This window comes from Filicampus tigris, chromosome 20 (assembly GCF_054856515.1).
Source record: "Filicampus tigris isolate MCC_2025a chromosome 20, RoL_Ftig_1.0, whole genome shotgun sequence".
Lineage (NCBI taxonomy): Eukaryota > Metazoa > Chordata > Actinopteri > Syngnathiformes > Syngnathidae > Filicampus > Filicampus tigris.
This window is the reverse complement of record NC_141236.1, coordinates 12,287,947-12,310,609: the sequence shown is the minus strand read 5'-3', so window position 1 is coordinate 12,310,609 and position 22,663 is coordinate 12,287,947. Positions and strand designations below refer to the sequence as shown.

Genomic DNA, 22,663 nt, shown 5'->3' with positions numbered 1-22,663 from the left:
GCGATATACTGTAGCATTAAACTGTTTTCCTGATTGCATGAGCGGGGAAAAAACATCTGGAATGTGTGAGAATATTTGCGAAGTATGGAAGCGAAAAACATGTTCATCAGTGTATGAGCGACACTGTAGTCCTGTCTTGTTCCTGACGCGCTCTCACACATACGTCAGCGTGTCTTTGACTAAAATGTTCAGCAGTGTGTGAGCGACACTGTATTCCCGTCCTTATCGCGCTCTCACACATACGCCAGTGTGCCATAGATTTCGCTGAGGGAGTGAGCTCTCACTCCCACTGGATTTTCCGCCGCCGCTGTCAAAGTGAATGGATGTGTACGGCTTAGCCGGCTGCTAGCTTTCGGCAATGTTGTTATCAGAATGATATCGCAGCGGGACAGCGGGGATTTCGCTCGTTTTTATACCGTCACGGAGCCCACGAAGCACCGCAAAGGCTACACAGTGTACAAAGTGACCGCGCGGGTGAGTGGTGGCAGTTCAATTGACAGCTATGGCTAATAATGCTAATGCTATGCAGCTAGCTCGCACTAAAATAGTCGAGCTATATGAGTGTTGGTGGTTATCTTTTGTGTCTCCCTGGTTATTTTCCCCTTTGAAATAATATTTTTCTGCGCCCTAAGGTTGTTATCATGTAATTACTAAAGCATTTGCCATCACCACCGTAAATGAACCTGACCCATAGCCAGGCGTAAACTGCGTAACGAAGTGATTCACTAAGAAACACGAATAACACTAATCTTAAAGTGTGTAGAGGAGGTTGGGTTACATAATCTTGGGTCGTGGGGGGATATATTTGATATGACCGAATGGCTTGTTCCACTTTACACATACAGGATTTTTAATATTACGAAATGGGGAAATCTGCGTAGTGGTGTGTTAGGAATACCGAGGAAACGACATTCCTACATTACGGCTACATGGACTAGAAGTACGAAATTTGCGTAGTTTTGTGCGTGGAATACTGCACAGAGAAAACGTCATTGATGAGTTAACGTAAGTAGAAGTCCTGAAATACGAAATCTGCGTAGCGGTGAAACGCAGAAGAAATCAAATGTTGTAATTTACTCAACTGTAATTCATCCAACTAAAATGTGAAACTATGACTAATTAGACGTACAGATAGGATGGATCAGAGAGTTAATCCTTATTTATATTCACCCCTTTATAATGTACTGGTGACGTCTCCAATTCCCTCTGCAGGGCCATTCACTATATAAGGCACCCATTGTCACCATCCCTGCTCATATTTGTGTCAGTGCTCACAAGAACAATCGGATTATAATCCTGACTCCATTCCTCCGCCTCTGCTTTTTACACAGATCATTTCTCGGAAGAACCCAGAGGACGTCCAAGAGGTAAGACATGCAAACATTTTTAAATCGGTGACATCACTCGTGAGAATTACACATTAATTACTGGTTTGCCCTATTCTTGGACACACATTTCTTTCAAAAGAGTTTGGACTTTTCAGTAAAGACATTCATTTAGGAATGCACTCTTCCCCGGAAGCAGTGCTAATGCATTCAGCATGAGGTCAATTACTGCCTGGAAGTCTTGAGGAAGAAAGATTTTTAACAGGGGAGTGAGCCTAGTTTGTTGCCCACAAGTAATCAAGAAAAGTAGCAACTGGATCTGCGGATCTCGACTTAAGCTCTTTTACGTTTCCGTTCCCATCACCCCATCGCGCTGTCTGTCACTCATTCTCCAGATAACGGTGTGGAAAAGGTACAGCGACTTTCGGAAACTTCACCACAACCTCTGGCAGCTGCACAAGAATGTTTGTAGCCAGTCGGAACTCTTTCCTCCCTTTGCCAAGGCCAAAGTTTTTGGTAAGTACCCTTGTACTGTGCTCATTATTTACAATTAATGTTCATTTACACAGTAATTGGCTCCTTTTACATTTTTAATGACATCTATCTTGATTCTCTGATGTCCAAATATTTCCATCTAGGCCTAATGACCTAATTGATAGTGATAAGAAGACTCGCGTTGCAAACTGTTAAAAAAAAAACCCCAAAAAACAAAAAAAACCAAATCTTGTTCTGCCCCCTTGTGGTTGATGCTATTACTTTGTCCAGTAGTACAATGGTTCCTTACTATGATACTAAAAATGTACTTTTTGGAAAACTCAAGGTTGAAGATGAACTATTTAAGGGAATTTTTTTTCAAGTTTCCTTGGTGTTTGCTGGTGATCAACATAATAACAGAAAGCATAATGTCCATTGTTAACGTAATAATACTCTGGAGCTGCCGAGCTCATACGCAGCATACTGACACAGCAGATAGACTTCATTCAGCGCGTCGAGATTACGGGTGCCACTTTCAGGTCGCTTCGATGACTCCGTGATTGAGGAAAGGAGACAGTGCTTGGAGGATCTGCTGCAGTTCTCTGCCAACATTCCCGCTCTGTACTGCAGCCAGCACATCCAGGAGTTCTTCAAGGTAAGACGTTGGCATGAATAAATGCGCGCGCACCCACAATCCTAACACACAATTTTGACACGTGCCGTCCAGGGCGGCGAGGTCCACGACGGCTCGGAGCTCATCGGACCGTCCGAGCCCTTCTCCGAATTCCTGGCTGACACTTTGTCAGACTGCAGCTCGGATGGTACGTTCTCATATTTACCGTACACTTCCTCGTCGAATGAACGCTGCGACGCAAGCTTCCATACTCATGCTATTGTGCATAAAAGGCATTTTTAAATATTGACCTGCTCATTTTATACACAGATAATATAAATTCTATAACGATGTCTTGCCGTGGCTAGAAATGGACTAAAAATCTAACCCGAGTTGGACAAAGTCCAAATGAAGCTCCTCCCCTCACTTCAACACATTTTCATGGCACCAAGAAGCCACAAGATGGTGCCAAAGTATTGCTTTTATATTCAGGGCTTTGTAAATTGCCTACTTTTAGGATATATGATAGATTATGCGTGCATACATTTGTATTCAAAGTTGAAGATATGACAGCGTTAAAGCAAACAAGCCCATTTGTTTTGTTTTTTTTCAGTCCCGTCCATTGAGATCAGATCATTAAGTGGTATCGCATCACTGAATGAATTCCCTTCCCTAGATAAGAAAAACACAAAAAAAGCTAAAGAAAAAGACATGAAAATTAATCTTACTATCCGAATCCTGACATTTGCATTTCTTCAGTTCAAAGAGACCTCAGTTGTGCAGAAGATTTGACAATCACGTCCGAGTATGGAGGTAGATAAGAGTTATCCTTGTTATAGATCGGATTAGCGATACTATTTATGTTCACGTGTGGCTATATTTCTTCCATCCACACGTTTCCCAGGCCCGTCCGGCGACAGCAGCGACTTGATCTCCCTGGCTGTGGACACCGACTCTCTGGCTGAGCTCGACGATGGCATGGCCTTGGGCCGCACCTCTCCGAAGCAGCCACAGGGGGGCGCCGCCAGCAGCAGCAGCAGCAGCAGCAGCCCTCGCTTGCCCTCCCTGCACGATCATCACCGCCCCCCGTCGCCCGCCGCCCCCGCTTCCCTGGGCCCCAAGCCGGAGGTCAGCCGACCTGGCCGCGCGTCGCTCTTCTCCAAGAAAGCCGGCGGCCTCAAGGAGAAGCTGAAGACCGACTACCTGGACAAAGCCGGCCATCTCATCCGCGTGGCTGCGCAGAAGGAGAAGGAGCAAGACTACCAGGCGGCGTTCTCCTTCTACCGCAGCGGAGTGGACCTGCTGCTGCAAGGTGTTCAAGGTCAGAGTGGGCACGGGCGTAAATCATCCATTCCTTGAGCCCCTTGTCGTATGCGCGTCCTTAGTTCCTGTCACAAAGGCCTTCAAAATCTCACGAGTGAGCTAACGTCACACCACAGGTGAGCCGAGCCCCGCGCGGCGGGAGGCGGTCAAGAAGAAGACTGCCGAGTACCTGATGCGCGCAGAGCAAATCTCCAGTCAACATCTTCGCAGCAATATGGGCCAAGGGTCTACACAAACAGTGGTGAGCCGCGGCCAAACAGAAACTGCTCTGTTTTGGGGGGTGGGGGCGGGGGATTTTCAATCTCCCTGAACCGCCGTTTGGGTTGCAGGTGATGGGGGCGCAGTGCTGCGCGTCCACCAGCAGAGGGAGCCAGCGCAGTCTTTCCGATGATCTTGCCGCTTACAGGGTGCTGGGCGTCATCGATAAGGTCAGTTGAGTCGAACCAAACATTTTTTTTCAAGAATATGTTCTATGCAGGCCCATTAGTAGAAACAAGCCATTGTGATTAATATTGCGTTTGTGGAATATGAGTTTGATAGGAAAAGGGGATGGCCATTTTGTCACTTCCGTCGACTGAAAATGACATCCCAGTTGTTCAGGGCTCAGGTAACGACCAATCACAGCTCACCTGTTTTCTGAAGCTGAGCCATGATTGGTCGTTATCTGAGCCCTGAGCATCCGTGACAAAATGGCCGCCCCCTGAGATGGCTCAAAACGGGTGGAAATTTGCATCTTAACTCACGTTTCACAAATGCCATCTTCATCAGAATGCTTTGTTTCAACTAGTGGGCCTGCATAGAAAATAAAAAAGCTTGGGGTGACTTCTTCTTTATATAAAAAAACCAAAAAAAACCTTCTGTGTTATTATTATTGTCACGCTAATCGCAGGGTTACGGTGATGGGAATCTCGCTAACAATGGATGTTGAAAATTGCCTATGTTGCAATAACATTAATTACAGTGCGCCATGTACGATTCACGATTTGTTTTGAATACATACACACTCCTAAATATAATAATCATTAGTTAGGTTCAACAGGAAAAAAAATGCGAGTTGGTGAAATGACGGGGCCAAGGTGAAACACGAACGTCTTCACGAGACACTTTGTTCACGCCAGTGCAGTACTCGATATTAGTTGAATCATGTCCCGATAAATATGGACAGTCCGTCCCCGCGCCTCCCCTCCTGCTTCAGCCATCTTTCAACGGCAATAAAACATAAAAGATTGACTTGATAATATAGCAGCGAGAGATAGTGTGTGTGTGTGCGTGTGCGTGTGCGTGTGTGTGCGTGCGCACGATTAGCAGCAGTTATGACTACCACCAAGGTCAGTTTGGGTTGCCGGTTCTGTCGGCCAGCTGCCGGCGAAGCAAGCTCACCACTCAGCCATGAAATGACTTGGCGAGCGCCGTACAACACTGAATCAATGACGCTCATCCTACACACACGCACGGACGCACGCAAAACCCAAAGGAAAATGTTGACACAACACCGGCGCGTTGACGATGTGCCTCAAGTTCAGCAGTCCATCACTTTTAAAAGCGGCTTCACAATTCAAGCAATCGCAAAAACGCCGCCCGGCTCGCCCCCTTTCCTCGTCTCATCCTTGCGCCTTTCACTTTTAATGGGGACAGAGGAGACAGATGGAGAGAGCTCCTCACCCCGCTGTCCCCCCCCCCCGCCCCCGCTCCCCTACACCGGCCCCCACCCACCCCTCCCTGATGTTTGTGTCTTAATTATATTAGCGCCCTGGCTAGCACCACCGCTCTGTTTACTCACATCTCCATTCATATCCATTTAGCCTGCACCTGTTTGGTCCCAGCCAGGGTCACACGGAAAGAACGCACGCACGCACACACAGAGTCACTCGGCGGGTCGCGCACATATGCTGGAGATCTCCCCGGAGAGGGCGATGATGGAGCACGAGAGCGATGATGATGTTAGGACGGAAAAGAGGCGAAAATGAAGATCTCACCGAGTGGTGGAGGCAAGTCCCGAGGTCGTCTTTGTGGACACGTGCCGGAAAGAAATAAAAAATACAGCATCGTAAATCCTCCTCATATACCTAATAATATTTGGACTTTTAAAGCGGGAAAGGCTCTAATAGGTTATCACATTTTATGCACGGGCAAATGAATAGTAGCATTGGCAAATATGTACGTACTCGAGGGTTTGAATGGCATTTTATTACGCAATATTCCTCGGCAGCATTGAAACGTGTTCTCCCGTACGAAAGCAGCAAACATGTAAAGTTGAGTCAACGGCTAGTTTTGTTCTGCGTGTAATCAATCACTTCAAACGTGTTCAATATGGAACGTTGAGAAAAAAAGTCACTCCCAAATCAAAACCGGCCAACTACCACAATGTGCAAGATTTAAATTTGAAATGTTCCGTGTCTTTGCTGAATAATTGACTGGAAACGCATTTGTTTGTGCCCATCTGCTCGGCTAATCAGCTAATAATTTCAGCCCTAATGTGCTTAAATCAGTGTCTCGTGGCTGTGACATTGCCTTGGTAAACACAGCAGGGCCTGATGGGTTAATCCCCCCTTTACCAGTCTCATTTCGGGACCAACATTTATTTTTTGACCCTCTCCTGCGGAATGTGAGCCCGTCATTGAACAACGGGGATGTCATCGCCATGTGTGTGTGTGTGTTCATAAACTGCCGATTAATGACACTCTTCCATCACAGGTTCTTTTGGTCATGGACAAGAGAACACGAGAGATGTTCGTCGTCAAAGTACGTATACTGTAGTTGCTGTGTGTGTGTGTGTGTGTGTGTGTGTGCGTGCGCATCCCGCATGGTGGTTGTCCTGACTGTGAGTGTGAAGTGTGCCAGACGCCCCCGTGTGTGACCGCTGTAATTGATTCTAATGGGCCTGTCCCTGTCAGCTCCTCTGCTCTCAGGTGTGAGACGCGTGCCAGATGTCAACGCGCAGCGCGGGCACAGATGACTTCACATAGATACACACACGTGTCCGCACACACACACACGCGCGCACGTATATAGACGTATCTGCAGACACTTGCTGCCAATGTGAACTTGATGTGTGAGATTTGTGTGGCTCTTTGAAAGTCACACGCCCGGATGTGGCTTGATGGGTCCGGTGACTTTGCGTCGGGGCGTAGCTGACATTAGTCGATAACGGTCGATTTCCCCTTTGCCACACTCCCATCCGCACACGCGATACTGTAGTTATACTTAAGAACGTAAGGAATGAAATCGCTTGTGGCGCCATGATGGATCCATTCAGGCTCCTTCTGGTATACGTGACTTGGCCAGCAGGGGGCATTATCACAGTCATGCAGTCATAAATAACTCTAAACTGTGGGTATTATTAGTCGTTTTTTTCGCAGAGGATAAAGAATATACGCCTTTGAGTACTGTCACGTGCGTTGCTGTACGTTTGCGCTCGAATATCCGTCGCTCAAAGTGTCACATGGCCGTTGCGATGCCATTTTTTCCCCACCCGCCCGATGATGTCGTTTGACAAGATAGGGAAGGTCAACACAAATAGTCTACGCTGGTGCTTTCCGCCTACTTCAGGGCTTGAGGAAGAGCAGCGACTGCAGCCGAGTCAAGAAGAGCATCACGCCGCGCTCGGTGCCACACATGGTGCAGCTCAAGAAGCTCATCGACTCGGAGGACACCGTTTTCCTGCTGCTGCAGCACGCCGAGGGTGAGACGCTTCTTCTTTACGCTCGTCTTGGCGTGCCCTTGTCCCGGGCAGATGTTTGATGGAGACGGTTGTGTGTCGCGGGTCGTTATTCTGATACCAGGTGGCGCCACGCTTCATTAGCTACGCCAACACCTGGGCCTCCTTACATCTCTCTCGCGTTGGGCAGGCGGTGCTTTGGAGTGTTGGGGAAGACTTAGAATAAACCGAAGCCTCATATACATGGAAACGCCATTTATTCACTCGAGCCTTAAAAACGTTTTCATGTGGATTTGACTGAGGAAAAGTCTCACTCCGTAAGATTGTCATCATTCAATGGAACGAAAAAGAAGATAGAGTCATGCCAATTGAACCGTTTTTAATCCCACTGCGTCAAATGAATAGCCATTGTGCTGCTCATTCTGGTGTGCATGCCATGGCCATCAGGGGGCAGTATAAGACAGACGGATGGCATTGCTTTTTGAGACGTCCTCTGCTTGCTGGTACAGCACTGATATTAGTTGTTCTTCGCAGAGGATAAAAAATGTATGACTGAGTGCGGTTATATTGTCTGTCTGTGTGTGTTGCTGCAACGTTTTTAGTTCAGTCCATCGCTCGAATGGTTTTAGCACCAAAACTTAGTTGCCTTTTAGCTGTAGCGTTAAGCTAGGCTAAGCTATGCGGTTGTTTAGTTTGATAGTAAACTGAGAGTGGCAATAAACAGCGTGAAGCTATTTATTTAGAATCATTGTATCTTGGTTTCATTTAAAAAAAAAAAAAGGCAAAAACCAACAAAGGCTATCCCTAGCTTCAATTTTGACAAACGTATTGATTTAAAAAAAAGGTTTGACCAGTCTAATTTCCTTCCTGACAACAAATCAACCCCACTTTGATCCCCCTTTCCTCGGTGTGCAGGTGGAAAGCTGTGGTCCCACATCGGAAAGTACCTTCGCAATTCCCATCCGGACGAGAGCTTTGACATTCCTTTCATCCAGAAGAGCCACACGGTAGCCGTGCACTCGCCGCACCCGGGTTTGGACTCAGCGAGTTCGGGCTCCGGGCCTGCTGCTCGCCATTTGGATTGTGCGGCGCACGCAAACAAGGAAGTCAACGACCCGGCCGCCTCTCCAGGTAAAAGCGGCCTCTTTGCCAGGCTTCGCAAGAAAGTGGCAGCCACCCCGGATTCGGGCGCCACCTCCGAGGAGGAGTGCACCAACAGTTATCTGACGCTTTGCAACGAGTACGAGCAGGACAAAGTGGAGCCGGACGCTCTGGAGGTGGACGGGGACGCGGGGAGCGAGCAGGAAGTGTCCTTTGAGGTGGCGACCGAGACGGCCACCGCCTCCTCGCAGAGCCGCTCGCTGCTCGGCAGCGACGGCCCGTCCTCGCCCGTCAGCTGTCAGGAGCTCGGCTTCTCCGCCCGCTCGCCTGGCGACGGGTCGCCGAGCGCAACCTCGGCCGGGCCGCCGTCTCTGGATCAGTCCAAGCGCACGCCCATGGAGTTTTTCCGCATCGACAGCAAAGACAGCGCGAGCGAGGTGACCTGCCAAGACTGGGCGGAGCAACAGCAGCCCGCCTCCCACAAACCGCCCCCTGCCTTTTCCGCATCTGAAACGGCGGCGGACCTTCTCGAGCCGGCTCCGGAGGTCAAGGGTCACAGTGCGCAGCTTTGGGGCTTAGATTACAGCGATAAAGGCTCCAATGAGTCAGTGCCGGTCATTTCTTTTAAAGAGGCGGCAGCGGAGGACGAGGGTCATCCGCCGGACCTCTTGGTCAACCTTCCCGTGGCGAGCGGGGCCGCTGACTCTCAACAAGAGCAACCGGACACTTCCACGCCGTGTCCGGGCCTTGAGGTCGCGACCTCCCCTCAGAGGTCCATCAAGCCGGATGTTTTACAGCTCCCCGGCCAGCCGCAGGGAGAGGAAGAGCAGCGGCCTTCATCTCCGTGTGCAAAACGTGACCCCGCTGTTGCATCTTCATCCCTCTTGACCTCCCTCTGGGATGACTACAGCTTGACTTTTGGACACAAGGACCGAGAGGAAATGCCCGTTGAACCCTCGTGCCCGAATGATGACTCTTTGCTGGCCGCGGGCCGTCCAGCGGCAGCCCCCCTCAGTGACAAAGCGGTAGACGGCGACGCCATAGCCAACGCCGACGCGCGGGCCCGCGACCCGGCGCCGGAGCCCGACGCCGAGTCGTCGTCGGCCGGCGCCGTCGAATTCGACAAGGGGGTTTCGCGGCTGTTCGCCGAGCTGGATGAGTTGTCGCTGGCCGCGTCGCAGGCTTGCATTCCGGAGGCGTTTGTCCGATGCTGGGCCGTCCAGCTGGTGACGGCGCTGGATTGCCTGCACCGGGAGGGCATCATCTGTCGAGACCTCAATCCCAACAACATCCTCCTCGATCGCCAAGGTGAGATGGCAACCGGTGCGAGTTCAACACAAAACGGCAAGTTCTCCCAAACTTTCAACCGGGGAACAAATTTAACATCAGACAAATCGGCGCGTCACGCCACCAAACAAAAAGTGTACAATCTCTCGCAAAGGAACTAATTAATTATCGGCCGGCACAGTTTTAAAAAAGGCCGATGCCGATATTCGCCAAAAAGCCAAATATCGGTCCATCCCTAATCTTGTATCATCCATAGGCAATAACGCTTTAGCGACAATTGCTTTACTCTCAAATCCTCTCACCAGTACGGCTAATATTAGTCATTCTATGCGGAGGATAAAGATGATATGACTGGGAGTGCTGCTATAGTCTGCCATCAGAGATTGGTAACACAGATGCCATTTGGAGTTAGCATTAAGCTACACCGGGCTGCGTGTCTTTAAATACACAGCCATAATTAACTCTGCAAGCAATGCCCTCAGTCACTTTTGAAATTTACAAGTGAATAAAAGAACCATGAAAGGAAAGACGGCTGCTTGGGAGGTGAGTCACCTTCCAGCATATGTACGTGGCGTGCTATCGCCTGGCGCCCGGCCCCCCCCTCATCAGTCGTGATCTCGCCAGCAAAATAAAGACAAGGGAGCGCGTTTCACTGGGTCACAAATTCCTCCCCATTTTCTTCTGTTGTGCTCCCACAATCATCTCTCTCCACCTCGTTATCAACAAGCGTCTAATTAGCTGAGTGGCTGTTTTAGTCTCCCCCGTGGTAATTATTGTTGGAAAGGGCCCATCAACCAAGTAGTGCGGTGCATCATTCTGGCTAGCCCGGCCGGGCTAATGGCCGCGGCTACCTAATGACACCATTAGTTCTAATGACGGCGTTAACGGGTAGCCGCTAAACAGGAGTAATCGCCGAGGCGCTGCGCTTGAAACGGCTCACGGAGGGGATTGTAGTCCAACGCAAAGGAAGGAAGCGCGTAGAGGCGGGCAAACAAGTCGAAAAGTGCAAAGTCAGAGGGACACTCGGCGGTGCGCGCTGCGACATGTAAAGAAAAAAAATAAAAATAAATAATCTTTTTCTTGCAGGTCATGTTCAGCTAACTTACTTCTGCAGCTGGAGTGATGTGGAGGAGTCCTGTGACAAAGAGGCCTGCGCTAACATGTACTGCGCACCAGGTACGGCGTGCGAAATTCGTGTGTTTGATAACTGAGTGGTTTTTAGAATCTGGCATTCTATCGATTATCCGGTCAATTACGAGAGTAATTGGATGGTAATTGATTTTGTATGATAAAACACAATTAAGCGCAGGAATCATTTTTGTCCACTTGGGGTTGCCATCATCATGTTCTCCCGTATTAAGCGGCGACTTTTGAGTGCGCGCGACTCTCAAAGGCGGGGCCCATCCCGGTGAGTGACGTGGGCGTCAGCGCGTGAGAAGGACTCGGCTGGCCGTTGAATGGCTAACCTGTCGTTTACGGACTCTCCTCCAGTCTGGCCACCATGGCGCAAATTTAGTCCTACACAGACTACAGTCACCTTTTTTGGTCCGTGTCGACAAATGATCCCTGTGACGTTTTTTTTTTTTCTTCATATTTTAAAACTCCTTCAAAGGTGTTGAAAATCAAAAGGCGCTTTTCTGCCAAAGCCTTGCAGTTGTAATTGTTTTGTGCGCCTCTAAAGGGTGCTGCTGCGCAACGGTGAGGCCAGCTGGAGTGTGTGAGCTCAGGCCTGGTTTGTTGCCGCCGGCAGGCTTGTGGCAGCTCTGGCATGTTGTTGCAAAGCTGTCCAAAGCAAACCGCTTGCCACTAAATGAGCGATTCTCAAATTCATGCTCTTTATTCTTGCAGGAAGGCGAGGTGTCGTGTAATTCATCCTCGTTTTCTCCGGAAGGCGGACAGTGATCACTTGGACATTTTGTCGCAAATCTAAACGTGTATTTCCTTGCGATTGCCTTTTAGTTCAAGTGTACTAATGAAATACAAGCAGGCATTTGTGTTTATTATTATTATTATTATTTTTTTAAATAGAAGACAAATTGTTTTTTTTATTTTATTTTTAAATAAAATGGGCAGAAAGTATTTCAATCAATTTAAAATAGATATTTTTTTTAAATAAAAATTAAAGAACATATTGTAAATGAATACATATTTTTCACACGCACATTTACATAAAAAAAAAAAAACAAATCACAATTCCTTTGGATAAAAATCACGGTGTAAGCTATTTCATGTAAAGAAATGATTCTGCTCAGTTTGTAAAAAGGCAAACGCAGTCAATCACCAGGGTGCACACAGCATCTTCAGGGGATGAGGCACAGAATTGATTAAATAACCGAAAGACAATAATCCGAATAATCCTGCGCCTTAATACAATAAAAAACATCAGGGCTATTGCGGGTTGGATTTGAGCTTTCCATACTTTGTCTATAATATCTTCTTAAGATATTTCATTTTAAAAACATGTACAGGATCATCAGAAAAACCACATTGCGAGGTCGAAGACAACATATCGTATTTTTCCTCATGTGGGCATCACGTTGTAATAATATCCGTCACTAGGGGGCGTGCGACACCCTCCTAGCATTTATATGCGTTATGTCTGCCTTTATTGGTTATCTTTTTCTTTTTTTTTAGACTTTTGTCTAATGTATAAATCTGCATTTAGCACATGCAGTCATTTTATGTATGTGCTTGTGTTTGCGAGCGCCATATATTGTGTGTGGGGGTGAGTGTGTGTGTGTGAGTGTGTTTTATCTTGCCCTTGTTATGTATTGCTGTTTATCCAGACGGGGTCAGCTCTATGGCTTCATTCCTGATGACAGATTTATGACTGTTTGCCAGAGAGCTAGCAGGGGGTCTGCTCACATGTATGTGTGTGTGTGGACGGAGGAGAGAAACATGTTTTTAAAGCACACGCATTCACACCCACGCACACACACTTACAAAAAAAAAAACAGGGAGTGCACTTGGAAAAATCCACTGTTGCTGTATTAATCTGTTTATTCTGCACTTGTGCTTATTTACTTTACCACCCTTTCGTCATCGCTAATAAACATCAGATGGCAAATGTTTTGCTTTGAAATAGACAAACCAAAGTTAAACTAAAATAAGCAGTTGAATGTTTTATGAACAGAAGCAAATGTAATCGCAAAAGGGAATTCATTTTTCTATTGAGGGGCAAGGACAGCTCAGGGGAACATTATTTTTTTTTCTTCATTTATTTGTGTGTATGTGCGTGTTCCAGTCCAGATCTTTTTATTTTATTTTCATTTTTTAGTCCCTAGAGTAAATATAATTAATTCATAAGCATACCATCCGTACACAGATAATTATAATAAGATTTCAGAATCATCAACAGCAAGAACAAAATAAAAAAATTTAAAAAAATCGCAAAAAATGCATTGAAAACATTTAATTTTAACATGACGTCATCACTCCTTAAACCGATGCCTACACGCATCTTTTAATCTTATTGGCAAGTTAATGACGACTTGATCATATTTTTGCTGAGCAGCTAGGCGGTTCCAAGTTACAATTGTCATCATCATCATCACTGGTACCCTTCTGTGCATGGCGGTATTGTTAAAAAAAAAAAAAAAAAAAAAAAAAATACAACTTGGGGAGCTAATCACCATTTTGTCGCTCGCAGAATTAAAGGCTTAAAATCACGTTTTTGTGCGACTTCATAAAATACAATCGCTCGTAATGGCTCACAACGAAATGTCATGCAAAGACAGCACCATTTTTTTTTTTTTTTTTTTTTTTTTTTTTTTAAATGCATCGAAAGCTCCTTCCCCAAATTACACACGCCGTCTTGGCAGTCGCGTGAAGCGTTTGGGGAAGTCGGCGCGACAGGAGAAGCGCGAGAGTTCCTTACGGCCCACAGGAGAGACGAGATGTGATTGGCGATAGCGAGCAAAGTGCGCGCGCTGGCATTGTTTTGGTGCGAAAGGGGAAGAAGGGGAAGAAGCAGAAGAGGCCGCCAGGTCAACGTGCGGCATTGTCGAACTCTTCTGCATCCCTCGCTTCAATTTCCCCATCTCAAGCGTTTGGCGCACATGCGAGTTGAAGGCACGGAAGAGTTGTTTGCGATGACCTGTGGCCTCTGGACTCGCTTAACCCCCCCCCCCGCCGCCCCCCTCCCCCCCGTCCTCTTTCTCCCCTTGCTCCGTGCCTCGCTCTGACAGAGCGGTAAGTGTAGCCAGCTTCACTGTACTCTCCCTGCAGCTCCTTAGACATTAATCCATTGTGACGACATCGACCTTGCTCTGAGACGTGAGCGCGTGTGCGCGCGCGCCCACTATCGCTCCTCCAGCGAGCAGCTACGCAGGTATCACTAGTCCGTTCAATGACGATCTTCTCTCCTTGGCTGTCAAAACACTAGTCCTGGGGAGCCCTGAAGACCGGTTGCTCAGTTAGCTGTGAATGTGTGTGTGTGTGTGTGTGTGTGTGTGTGTGAGGGCGCGCGCAAAAGTATCATCGCCGTCTCTAACCTTGGCTGCAAGAGAGCCACACGCGGCCCGCAGAGTTCCCCCGGCAGCCTCGGCGAGACGAGGGCTCTTTGTCTCTCACGTCCCCCCAGCTGAGGAGCCTGATCTCCGGGCACGCACGGGGTCACGGGCGCCCCCTGGGCGAGCAGCCCCAACAGCGCCCCTTCTCCAAAGTGAAGTTGAGCGGCATGAGAAGCCATCTGGTGCCGAGCGCAGCTAGTAGCATGCGCGGACGGGCACTTTTTGACTTTGGCGAGGGTTAGGGGTGTCGGGCTTTTGTCTCTTAAAAGGGAAGTCAGACCCCAAATGTTCTTGACAATAATGTGCGTTTTGCAGCCTCGCTAGTCTCAAATTGATATTGTGTTTGTGGACTACGAATTAAGTCGCAAAATCTCAGGGGGCGGCCATTTTGTCACTTGTGTCGACTGAAGATGACATCACAGGTGCTAAGGGCTCAGCTTCAGAAAACAGGTGAGCCGTGATTGGTTGTTGAGTCATTTTCGGTCGACGGAAGTGACAAAATGGCCGCCCCCCCCGAGATGGATGAAATCAGATAGATTTTGCTGCTTAATTCGTAGTCCGCAAACACAATTGTAATCAAAATGACGTGTTTGGACTTGTGAACATTTTTGAGGTTGACTTCCCCTTTAAGTGGGGTGCGCGCATAAAGTTGGCAAACGCCGGGACGGGGCGAGCGAAAAAGACGAGAGCGCAAAAGAGCATCGCTTTGGATTGGAGGTCAGCACAGCTTTTGAGTCGACGACGCAGATTAGGCAGCGAATCTCGGCTCGTCGTGCGGGGAGGGACGCGTTTTGCTTTGTCGTTTTTTGGGGGGAGAAGCCAACTCATGTGCGACTGTTGATTACTAAAGAGAGGAAAAAGCTCGACAAACTTTTTTTTTTCTGGTGAAAGTAGAGTCTTGTCTTTCTTGCGATGGATAAATGTCACAGAACACAATCTTGTGTCAAATAAGAGGATCACATGGGGAAGCCTGCGTTGGTAACAGCTGCCAACTGTTGCTGTTACAAAAACGGGACCCTTTTTGATGGCCGTTTTTTAATCGCAGCACTTTGTCTGAATTAATAAAGCAATCGAAGTCATACATATTTGATATTGTTGCATTTCATTCGGTCACCAACAAACAAATGAGAGATGAAGCAGCAGATGAAAGAAGGGCTGGTCCAGAAGCAGGCCTCAAGCCCAGCAAAACGCCTCCAAATTGCACAAAGAGAACAAAACCAAACGCCACCGCGCTATTTGCTCCTCTTTTCTTTCAGGTTTTTTTTTTTTTTTCTTTTTTCGTTTTGCTTTGTTTTTTTTCCGGCACTTTCCATTTCTTCATGTGCGGCGTTTTGTCTGAGCGTGTGTTTGCCGTTCGAAGGTCGGGTCATGCAGATGGTGTGAAGTTGCGGCACAGACGGTTTCCTCAATTTAACTGCTTTTTTTTTTTTTTTTATTATGCAAATTGCGCTTTTATGAGACACACTCCCCGCGTGTGTGTGCGCGCGCGCGCGAGAGAGAGAAAGCGAGTCAGCTTGTCCGCTGAATTACTGAGTGATTCAAGATGTCGGCCGGGGACTTGCCGAGCGTTTTCAAAGTGAAGTAGCCGCCACGCATTCAGCGGATTTCATTCCTTGTTTTAAAAGCAGCGGCGAGCGGAGGATTTTTTTTCTTTTTTTTTTTCCTGCGTACGGTCCCCGACCATCACGCCAGCGTCTTTCGCGACGCGCTCATGGTGTGTTTTTTGTCTTTGCAGAAGTGGGAGGCGTCGGCGAGGAGACGGCCGCGTGCGATTGGTGGAGTTTGGGCGCCATCCTGTTTGAGCTCCTGACAAGCACGGTGAGTCCAAAATGAGCCAAAAGTGTTTTTTTTTTTGTTTTTTTGTTTTTTTCTTCTTCTTCCCCCTTTTGGTTGCTAAGGTATCGTGGCATATCGGCAGGTTGATTGGCATTCAGCTGTCACACTCTGCATGGTCTTGCCAGAGCGCGCGCGCGTGTGCGTGTTTGTTTTGTTGCCGTTTGTGTGAGCGAGGTGCGTCTTGGCTGCCGCCCCTCGCTCTGGATCTCCGGGAGTGCCAGGGGTGTCCGTGTGACTTTCTCCCCCAGCTTGAGCTCCATCTGCCGGGCCAAAGTGTCGGCCCTCCGCGGGTTTCTTTCCTGGCTCCCGGAGCACCGCTGGGCTCTTGCAGAAGCACCGCAAAGTTTACGTGGGCCTTGAAAGGGGCGGCTCTCCAAAGTCAGGATGAGGAGAGGGTCCGTCGTTTGAAGCTCTTTTTTTTTTAGTATCTGAAGCTCCCATATGGGAATATAAATACGCACGTAATAAGTTATCCTTCCTGTACAGATGAAGTCCAACTTGAAGTTTGGATCCCACAAAAACCTGACAGTCATTATCTTGTACGGGTCCTCCATTCAGGACACCAAAATTTCGTTCTTAGTTCCGAGTTGGAAAGTGTCGTTTACCTCGGATAAAAAGTCAACATTTCCATGAAGATAAAACGATACGAGCGGTAACTGAGAATCGAGTCCACTGCATGCCGTTCGTAACCTTATTCCAGCTTCATGTGAAGAGACTCGCCTCCCAGCGCTGTGCTCTCCTTTTGCCACTACTTTGCCTATTTTTTTTTTTTTTTTTTTTTAAAACGCCGATTAAAAAGTGCAATACATGAATCAGATTGTTTTACTGTAGCCTTATTTCACACTGGTTACGTTTTTTTTTTCCTTCTGACACTTAAAATTACAATTGTTATTTCAATTCATTCAAAAACAGACAACGTGAACACCTCTGTAAAATGTCACCAACATTCACGCTCACTTTTGTTTGAAATCCGCATAAATCGAATATCGTATTTTACGTTGGAGGTTCCACTCCACACACACACGCGCACGCACACACACACACACACAAACTGTGTGTGTGCAAAAGGGCCCTTCAATTTTTCATTGTCTATTAAATTTAAATAGAGTGTAACTGTTTGCCAGTGGGCATATTTTCTTATCAGCCATCAACGGTGCCCATCAGTGTCCAAAACACGAGTCGTGGGGTGGGTGGGGGGGGGTGGGTGTTAGGTTGGTGTTATTGTGTTTAACAACACGCGCGCGCACGTGCGCCTACCTGGGGAAAAAACCCCCCAAAAAAACCAAAGTCAGTCACACAGATGTCTCCTTTGATGATTACGTCTGGGCACCGTCCTGGCAAAGACACACACGCAAACACACCCGACACGAGCGCAAATAGTGTCTCTTGATCCTTGCAGGATAAGATCTTGCCTGGGGCAGTCTTGACTGCAGCCAGGAACCGAGCCAGAAGTCCTGCAGCACGTATCAGGAGAGAGGGAGCGAGGCAACAGATCCAGCCGGGGGGGGGGGGGGGGCACACAAACGCACAGCTTGCCACACACACAAGGATACGAGCTCGTCTCTGCCGTTTTGTGTGTTTTTGTTGTTTTTTTTTTTTTGGTCCGTCGGAAGATGCGCTGCTGCGCTACGGTGATTACTGGCCATTATTGTCAATTATTTCAACAATAAGGCTTTAGTGTGCGCTTTGGGAAAGCACTTACAGGTCTTGCGCTCTCTTTCACTCCCTCAGTTACTTTTTTTTTGGGGGGGGGGGGGGTTGTATTTTGGGGTGAGTGCACTAATTTGCTTTAAAAAAAAAAAAAAAATCACTCCCGGTTAACCATTCAGGGAACTTTTTCAAAACGGTTCGTGGTAAAAAGCAGTCTGTTTTTTTTTTTTTGTTGTTTTTTTTTCCCTCCCCCGGTATGTTTTCCATTCTGTGACAGTTCCAAGAAGAGCAACAAGAGCGTAAGCGCCGTCATCAGTGTTGTTTCAGGTGCTTCAGGTCCTCCGCGGCCGGCCCAGGCTCAGCGGGTGTCCCTTCCCCGGTTTCGTCACTTATTTTTATTTTTTTTAAATTTTTTTTCCTTTGGACGTTTGCGCTGATGGCTCTCTCTCCCCCGCAGTCGCTGCTCCAGTGCCATCCGGCAGGCATCGGACGCCACGCGGCACTCAACATCCCCGAGTGGGTGTCGGAGGAAGCCAGATCGCTGCTGGAGCAGGTGGCCGCGCAAAGCGCATGCATGTGTGTCACGTTTTAGCATCAAAGCGAGCCCTCGTACGAAGTTATGGAGGAATCCGACGTTTCATGGATAGGCGGCGTTGACAAATTGGATCTTTGGATTAGCGAAAGGAAATATGATTCGGATTCGCATATGGCATGTAGCATCGCGGTTGTATGGTTTTAAGTCAAAGAGAATTCACAATTTCTGCGATGGATCCGATGAATCGACTAAAACCGAAGCTGCGTCAGAAAAAAAAAAATCATGGAAAAACCGAATCATATGGCGCAGGAACTACGGCGTTTATGCTGCATTATTATTATTGTTGTTGAAGTCTCCCTCTGCTTTCTGCCAGTTGCTGCAGTACAACCCCGCCGAGAGGCTGGGCGCGGGACTGGCCGGCGCGGACGACATCAAATCGCACCCCTTCTTTGCCAAAGTGGACTGGACCAAGTAGATTCTGCCCGCCCCTTCCAGGGATGCATGCTGGGAAACTCCCAAGTAGACGGAATAGAGGAGCCCAAAATCCATTCACAGGTTGGATTTGAGTCGAATTGCCAAACAGCGGAACCGCCTCCCGACGTGCCGTTCACATCATTTCAAAAGCCGCGACCCGGCCAAAGCGATACTTGGCCACGCGCGTGCACGGACGTTTGGGCGTCTTGCGGCCGGAAAACGTTCACGCTATCGCGCCCAAACCAGACCGGAGGATGTCCCTTCTTGGAATATTTTTCAAATACTGCCACTTGCAATATCAGGTTGTCTACTATGCAAGTTAAGAAGCAAAACATGGCCAAGAAGTAGTCGGGCATTATTATTATTATTATCGGCTGCAATTCCGTAATAAATAGTCGGCCGATTTTTTGGGGAAAAAAAAGAACTTTTGATAGAACAAACTGCACCAAGCACTGAATTCATGTTGTCATGTAAGGTAACAACTCTGATTTTGTGTCAATAACACTTTCAATACCTTCACTAAGTTTTACATTGACGAAACTTATCGAATGACCCAACTTTACGGGGAACGTTCCTGTGACGGTGTCCTGTCATTCATGCATTCATGCAGATGCTGCACTGCAACGTCCATCTATTAACAAATGTTTTCTTTCCTCCTGCCTGTACCTTCCACACCACACTGACTCTAAAACGACGCAAACAATAAAAACACACTTGAGCAACATGCTGCATTTTTGCTTTCTTTGAGCCACGTCGCTCGAAATGCCTCGCCAGGGCGGCAGTCCATGCACGCGGCATATTTTTCCCAAAAATGGAGAGTAAGAAATTCCAGAAAAAAAATGGGAAAGGTCCAAAATTTGAAAAAATGTTGGGAATGACATGCAGGTTTGGAATGACATGCAGGACAAACATAGCGCCATTTGGAATGAGTTGATTTCTGTGAAAAAAAAAATGCACTTAATGCGGGTTACTTGTTCCGCAGTTTTGTGCCATCCTTGAATACTCATTTTAATGCAGGAGAGCTCTTTGCACTGGAAACATGTTGTTTACTTAAAAAAAAAAAGTGCTTAGTTGGGTTAGGATAGTGGATCTTTCTATTCCGAGCCCGAATTTCGTCCATTTTTGTCCTACACCTGATTAGGAAGTGCATGGCATTTATTTTCAATAAATACACTCGCTTAAATATCAATCGTGACTCACTTGATATTCTCACACACACACACCCCAGATACGTTTGTGAGCTCATTCAGGTGTAGCCAATGAAGTGGCTGACTGGCCCCCTAATGAGTCATTAATTACACATACTGTAGGTCTCCCTTGGGTGCAGTTGCCGCAAAATGTAATCCCGATAATCATCTCATGTCTGCACAGTAACGCGCGAGACTTCAGCGAGTGAATGAACTGAACGTGAACCCTCTCGCTCGATGCTGGTGTCAGCCGCAATGACATGTTCACGCGCGCGCAGGTCAGGGAAGTTGTTGTGGGCGCCGCCTCGCCTTCCCTTGCGCCCGCCTCATTGGCACCGGGGTCAAGAGTCTGCGGCGATTAGCGCTCGTCGCAAGGCCCCCGGCTCTCATTAGCCGGCGCGCTCGGGGTGAGAGGTGCCGAGGAGAAGCCTGTCAATCTTGCTCGGCGCCGCCGACGTCAGGCCGGTCTCGGGTGGCTCCTTCTCAGATCGGCGTTTGATGCCGCCGCGTTTGGCTTTCACAGGTCTCACGGGATGGATCAAAAGTTGAGCCTTTACAAAGGTCACGTCATGTTTCCTCAAACGCATCCCGGGAATGACGCGACTTCACTTGCTATGCTCCGTTGCTGAGCCCTTCTGTTGCTCACCAAAACAGCAGCCGTTTTTCAAAATTCCAGATCAGCACGAATTCCCAGTCTCAATTTGGATTTTTTTTTTTTTTCCCCCCCGACGGCTGCATAACTTTGGACCCCGACTTGCTTGTCTACTTTTTTCGACCGATTCCTTTTCACCGTTGGCCACTTTTTGTCGGGCCCAGTGAGCCAAGGTGCACGCGCGTGTATTTGCGCCGGTGTCTTTGCCGCCAGGGAAGGCTCCGTCTGCTCGCAGGCAAGATGGAGAGGACACGCCAAGGACTCCCATGATGCAACGCTTCTCATGGTGAGCCCTCCCTGGAGCCTGCAGGCCGCGTTGACCCCTCGCATATTCCTCCAACTTCCTGGACCTCTCTCATGCCCCCCCCCCTCACCGACTGTTGGCGTTTCTCTTCTACTCACACACATGCACGCAGGCGGCAGCCAAATGGCCTGCCCTCTGTTTCATATTGCTGGTGGTCAACTTTTGTTTTTGTCTTTGACGCTTTGACTTTAGCTCACAAAGCCCAGGCGGACTCCTGTAGCCGAGGGAGACGCGCGCGCGCGCACGCACACGCACTCTTGCGCCAAGCTGAAGAGTTCCGCTCGGAGAACCTCGGGCATCTTCTCCAGCTTCTGTCAGAGCCATGATGTCATTATGAAGAGACACAATGCCTCTTCATTGCTCCCCCCCACAACTCTCTCCACACACACACACACACAACCTTGATACTGCCACACACGCACACGCGCGCGCGCCCGCCCGCACGAGACGACATCATAAGCAGAATGAGTCCAGGTAAGCAGTTGACGTGCACTGCTGTACTCCTTTTAGCGCGATGAGCAAAATGTGGCGATCTGCTAAATGGGGCGGCACGGCAGTGTCGTGCAAACCAACAAGTGACACCATTTCCAAGCGCAACAGTTAAATTTGTGTTTAAAAAAAAAAAAAAAAAAAAAAAAAAGGAATCGACGTTATTTCCACGATGTCGCCCGATGCTGCGCTCTCATAACGTTCATTCACAAAGACAGGAGGAGCGTCGCTCGGGACCCCGTGAGACTTAATATCCCATAAACTGGACTTCAAGTCAGATTACCCAAGGTGGCCCCGCCCCCCCCCCGGCCCCTCCCCCGCTCTGAGCGTCGTTCTACCTCACCTTCCCCGCCACATGCAATTTCCAGCTCGTGTGAGTCACCAAACGAGAGGCTCAGATGCTAAAGGAGTCCCAACCGGTGGCCAAAAGACGTGTCACCACTAATGCCCCCCCCCCCCGAGAGCTGAGGTGTCTCCTTTCGTTGCGCTGTGGGCCGCCGTGATCCGTGTGGAAGGGCCACGCGCCGCCACGCAGGCACGCCGTCAGCGGCTCGCTAACGCCGCATTAGCCCGGCGCTCGTCTCTGCCGAGCCGCGCTGTCTCAACGCTTTTGCTCACGCTCGGCTGCGCCTACCTTCTGCGGCTGGGCGGCTAACAAGCTCAGAAGACCCCCACCCTCCCCCTCCCCCATATGAGTGTGCCCCCTTTTCGGCCTTTGTGGCCTTCTCGCCAGGAAGAGGCCTCAGCGGGGCACCTGAAGGGCAAGGCCGTTTTGCTCAGGGGAAGCTTTAAACTCGGAATTCGTCTTTTGAATTTGGCTTTTTGCAATCAAGCAAGCATTCATTCATTCATTCATTATGGACGCAATCGGTGCCAACTTTTTTCAACGCGTTGTACATGCAATTGAACCCAAAAACAAATCGCAAGCATAAAATGTGCCGCAAATACTCGGGATGTAACGATTCACCGTGAATCGACTCGCCCGATTAATCGATTCGATAAACGGAAATCGAGTTGATTAAATTCATCTAGGAAATGATGTCTTGAAACGTTTCTTCATTCCAGATGCATAGCACATTTGGAATGCGTAGATCACAACCACACTAGTGCACAGACAAGCATGGTAGCAATTTTTTTTTAAATCGAATCAAATCGAAAATCGTGAACTGAAAATCGAATCGGGGCTTGAGTGAATCGTTACATCCCTCGCAAATACTGTAAAAAAACAAACAAACAAAAAAAAA

General features: G+C 48.3%; 2 protein-coding genes across 9 annotated transcripts in view; one reads left to right on the top strand and one right to left on the bottom strand.

Moving 5' to 3' along the window:
- snx9b (sorting nexin 9b) overlaps positions 1-22,663 on the bottom strand; it is a 152,837-nt gene that overhangs the window by 17,846 nt on the left and 112,328 nt on the right. The window lies entirely within an intron of this gene.
- rps6kc1 (ribosomal protein S6 kinase B1) lies at positions 180-19,509 on the top strand. Of its 4 annotated transcripts, none has more exons than XM_086018070.1 (16): positions 181-474; positions 1,332-1,367; positions 1,721-1,841; positions 2,339-2,454; positions 2,527-2,620; positions 3,172-3,225; positions 3,317-3,733; positions 3,852-3,976; positions 4,065-4,163; positions 6,430-6,477; positions 7,285-7,417; positions 8,309-9,802; positions 10,868-10,957; positions 16,028-16,110; positions 18,236-18,354; positions 18,687-19,509. In XM_086018070.1, the coding sequence occupies exons 1-16, from the start codon at positions 373-375 to the stop codon at positions 18,877-18,879; spliced, it is 3,324 nt and encodes a 1,107-aa protein (XP_085874196.1). In that variant the 5' UTR covers positions 181-372; the 3' UTR covers positions 18,880-19,509. The 4 variants fall into 4 exon arrangements, with proteins under 4 accessions (XP_085874197.1, XP_085874196.1, XP_085874200.1 ...); XM_086018072.1 differs by having other exon boundaries at positions 186-474; positions 18,236-18,331; XM_086018071.1 differs by lacking the exon at positions 3,172-3,225 and having other exon boundaries at positions 180-474.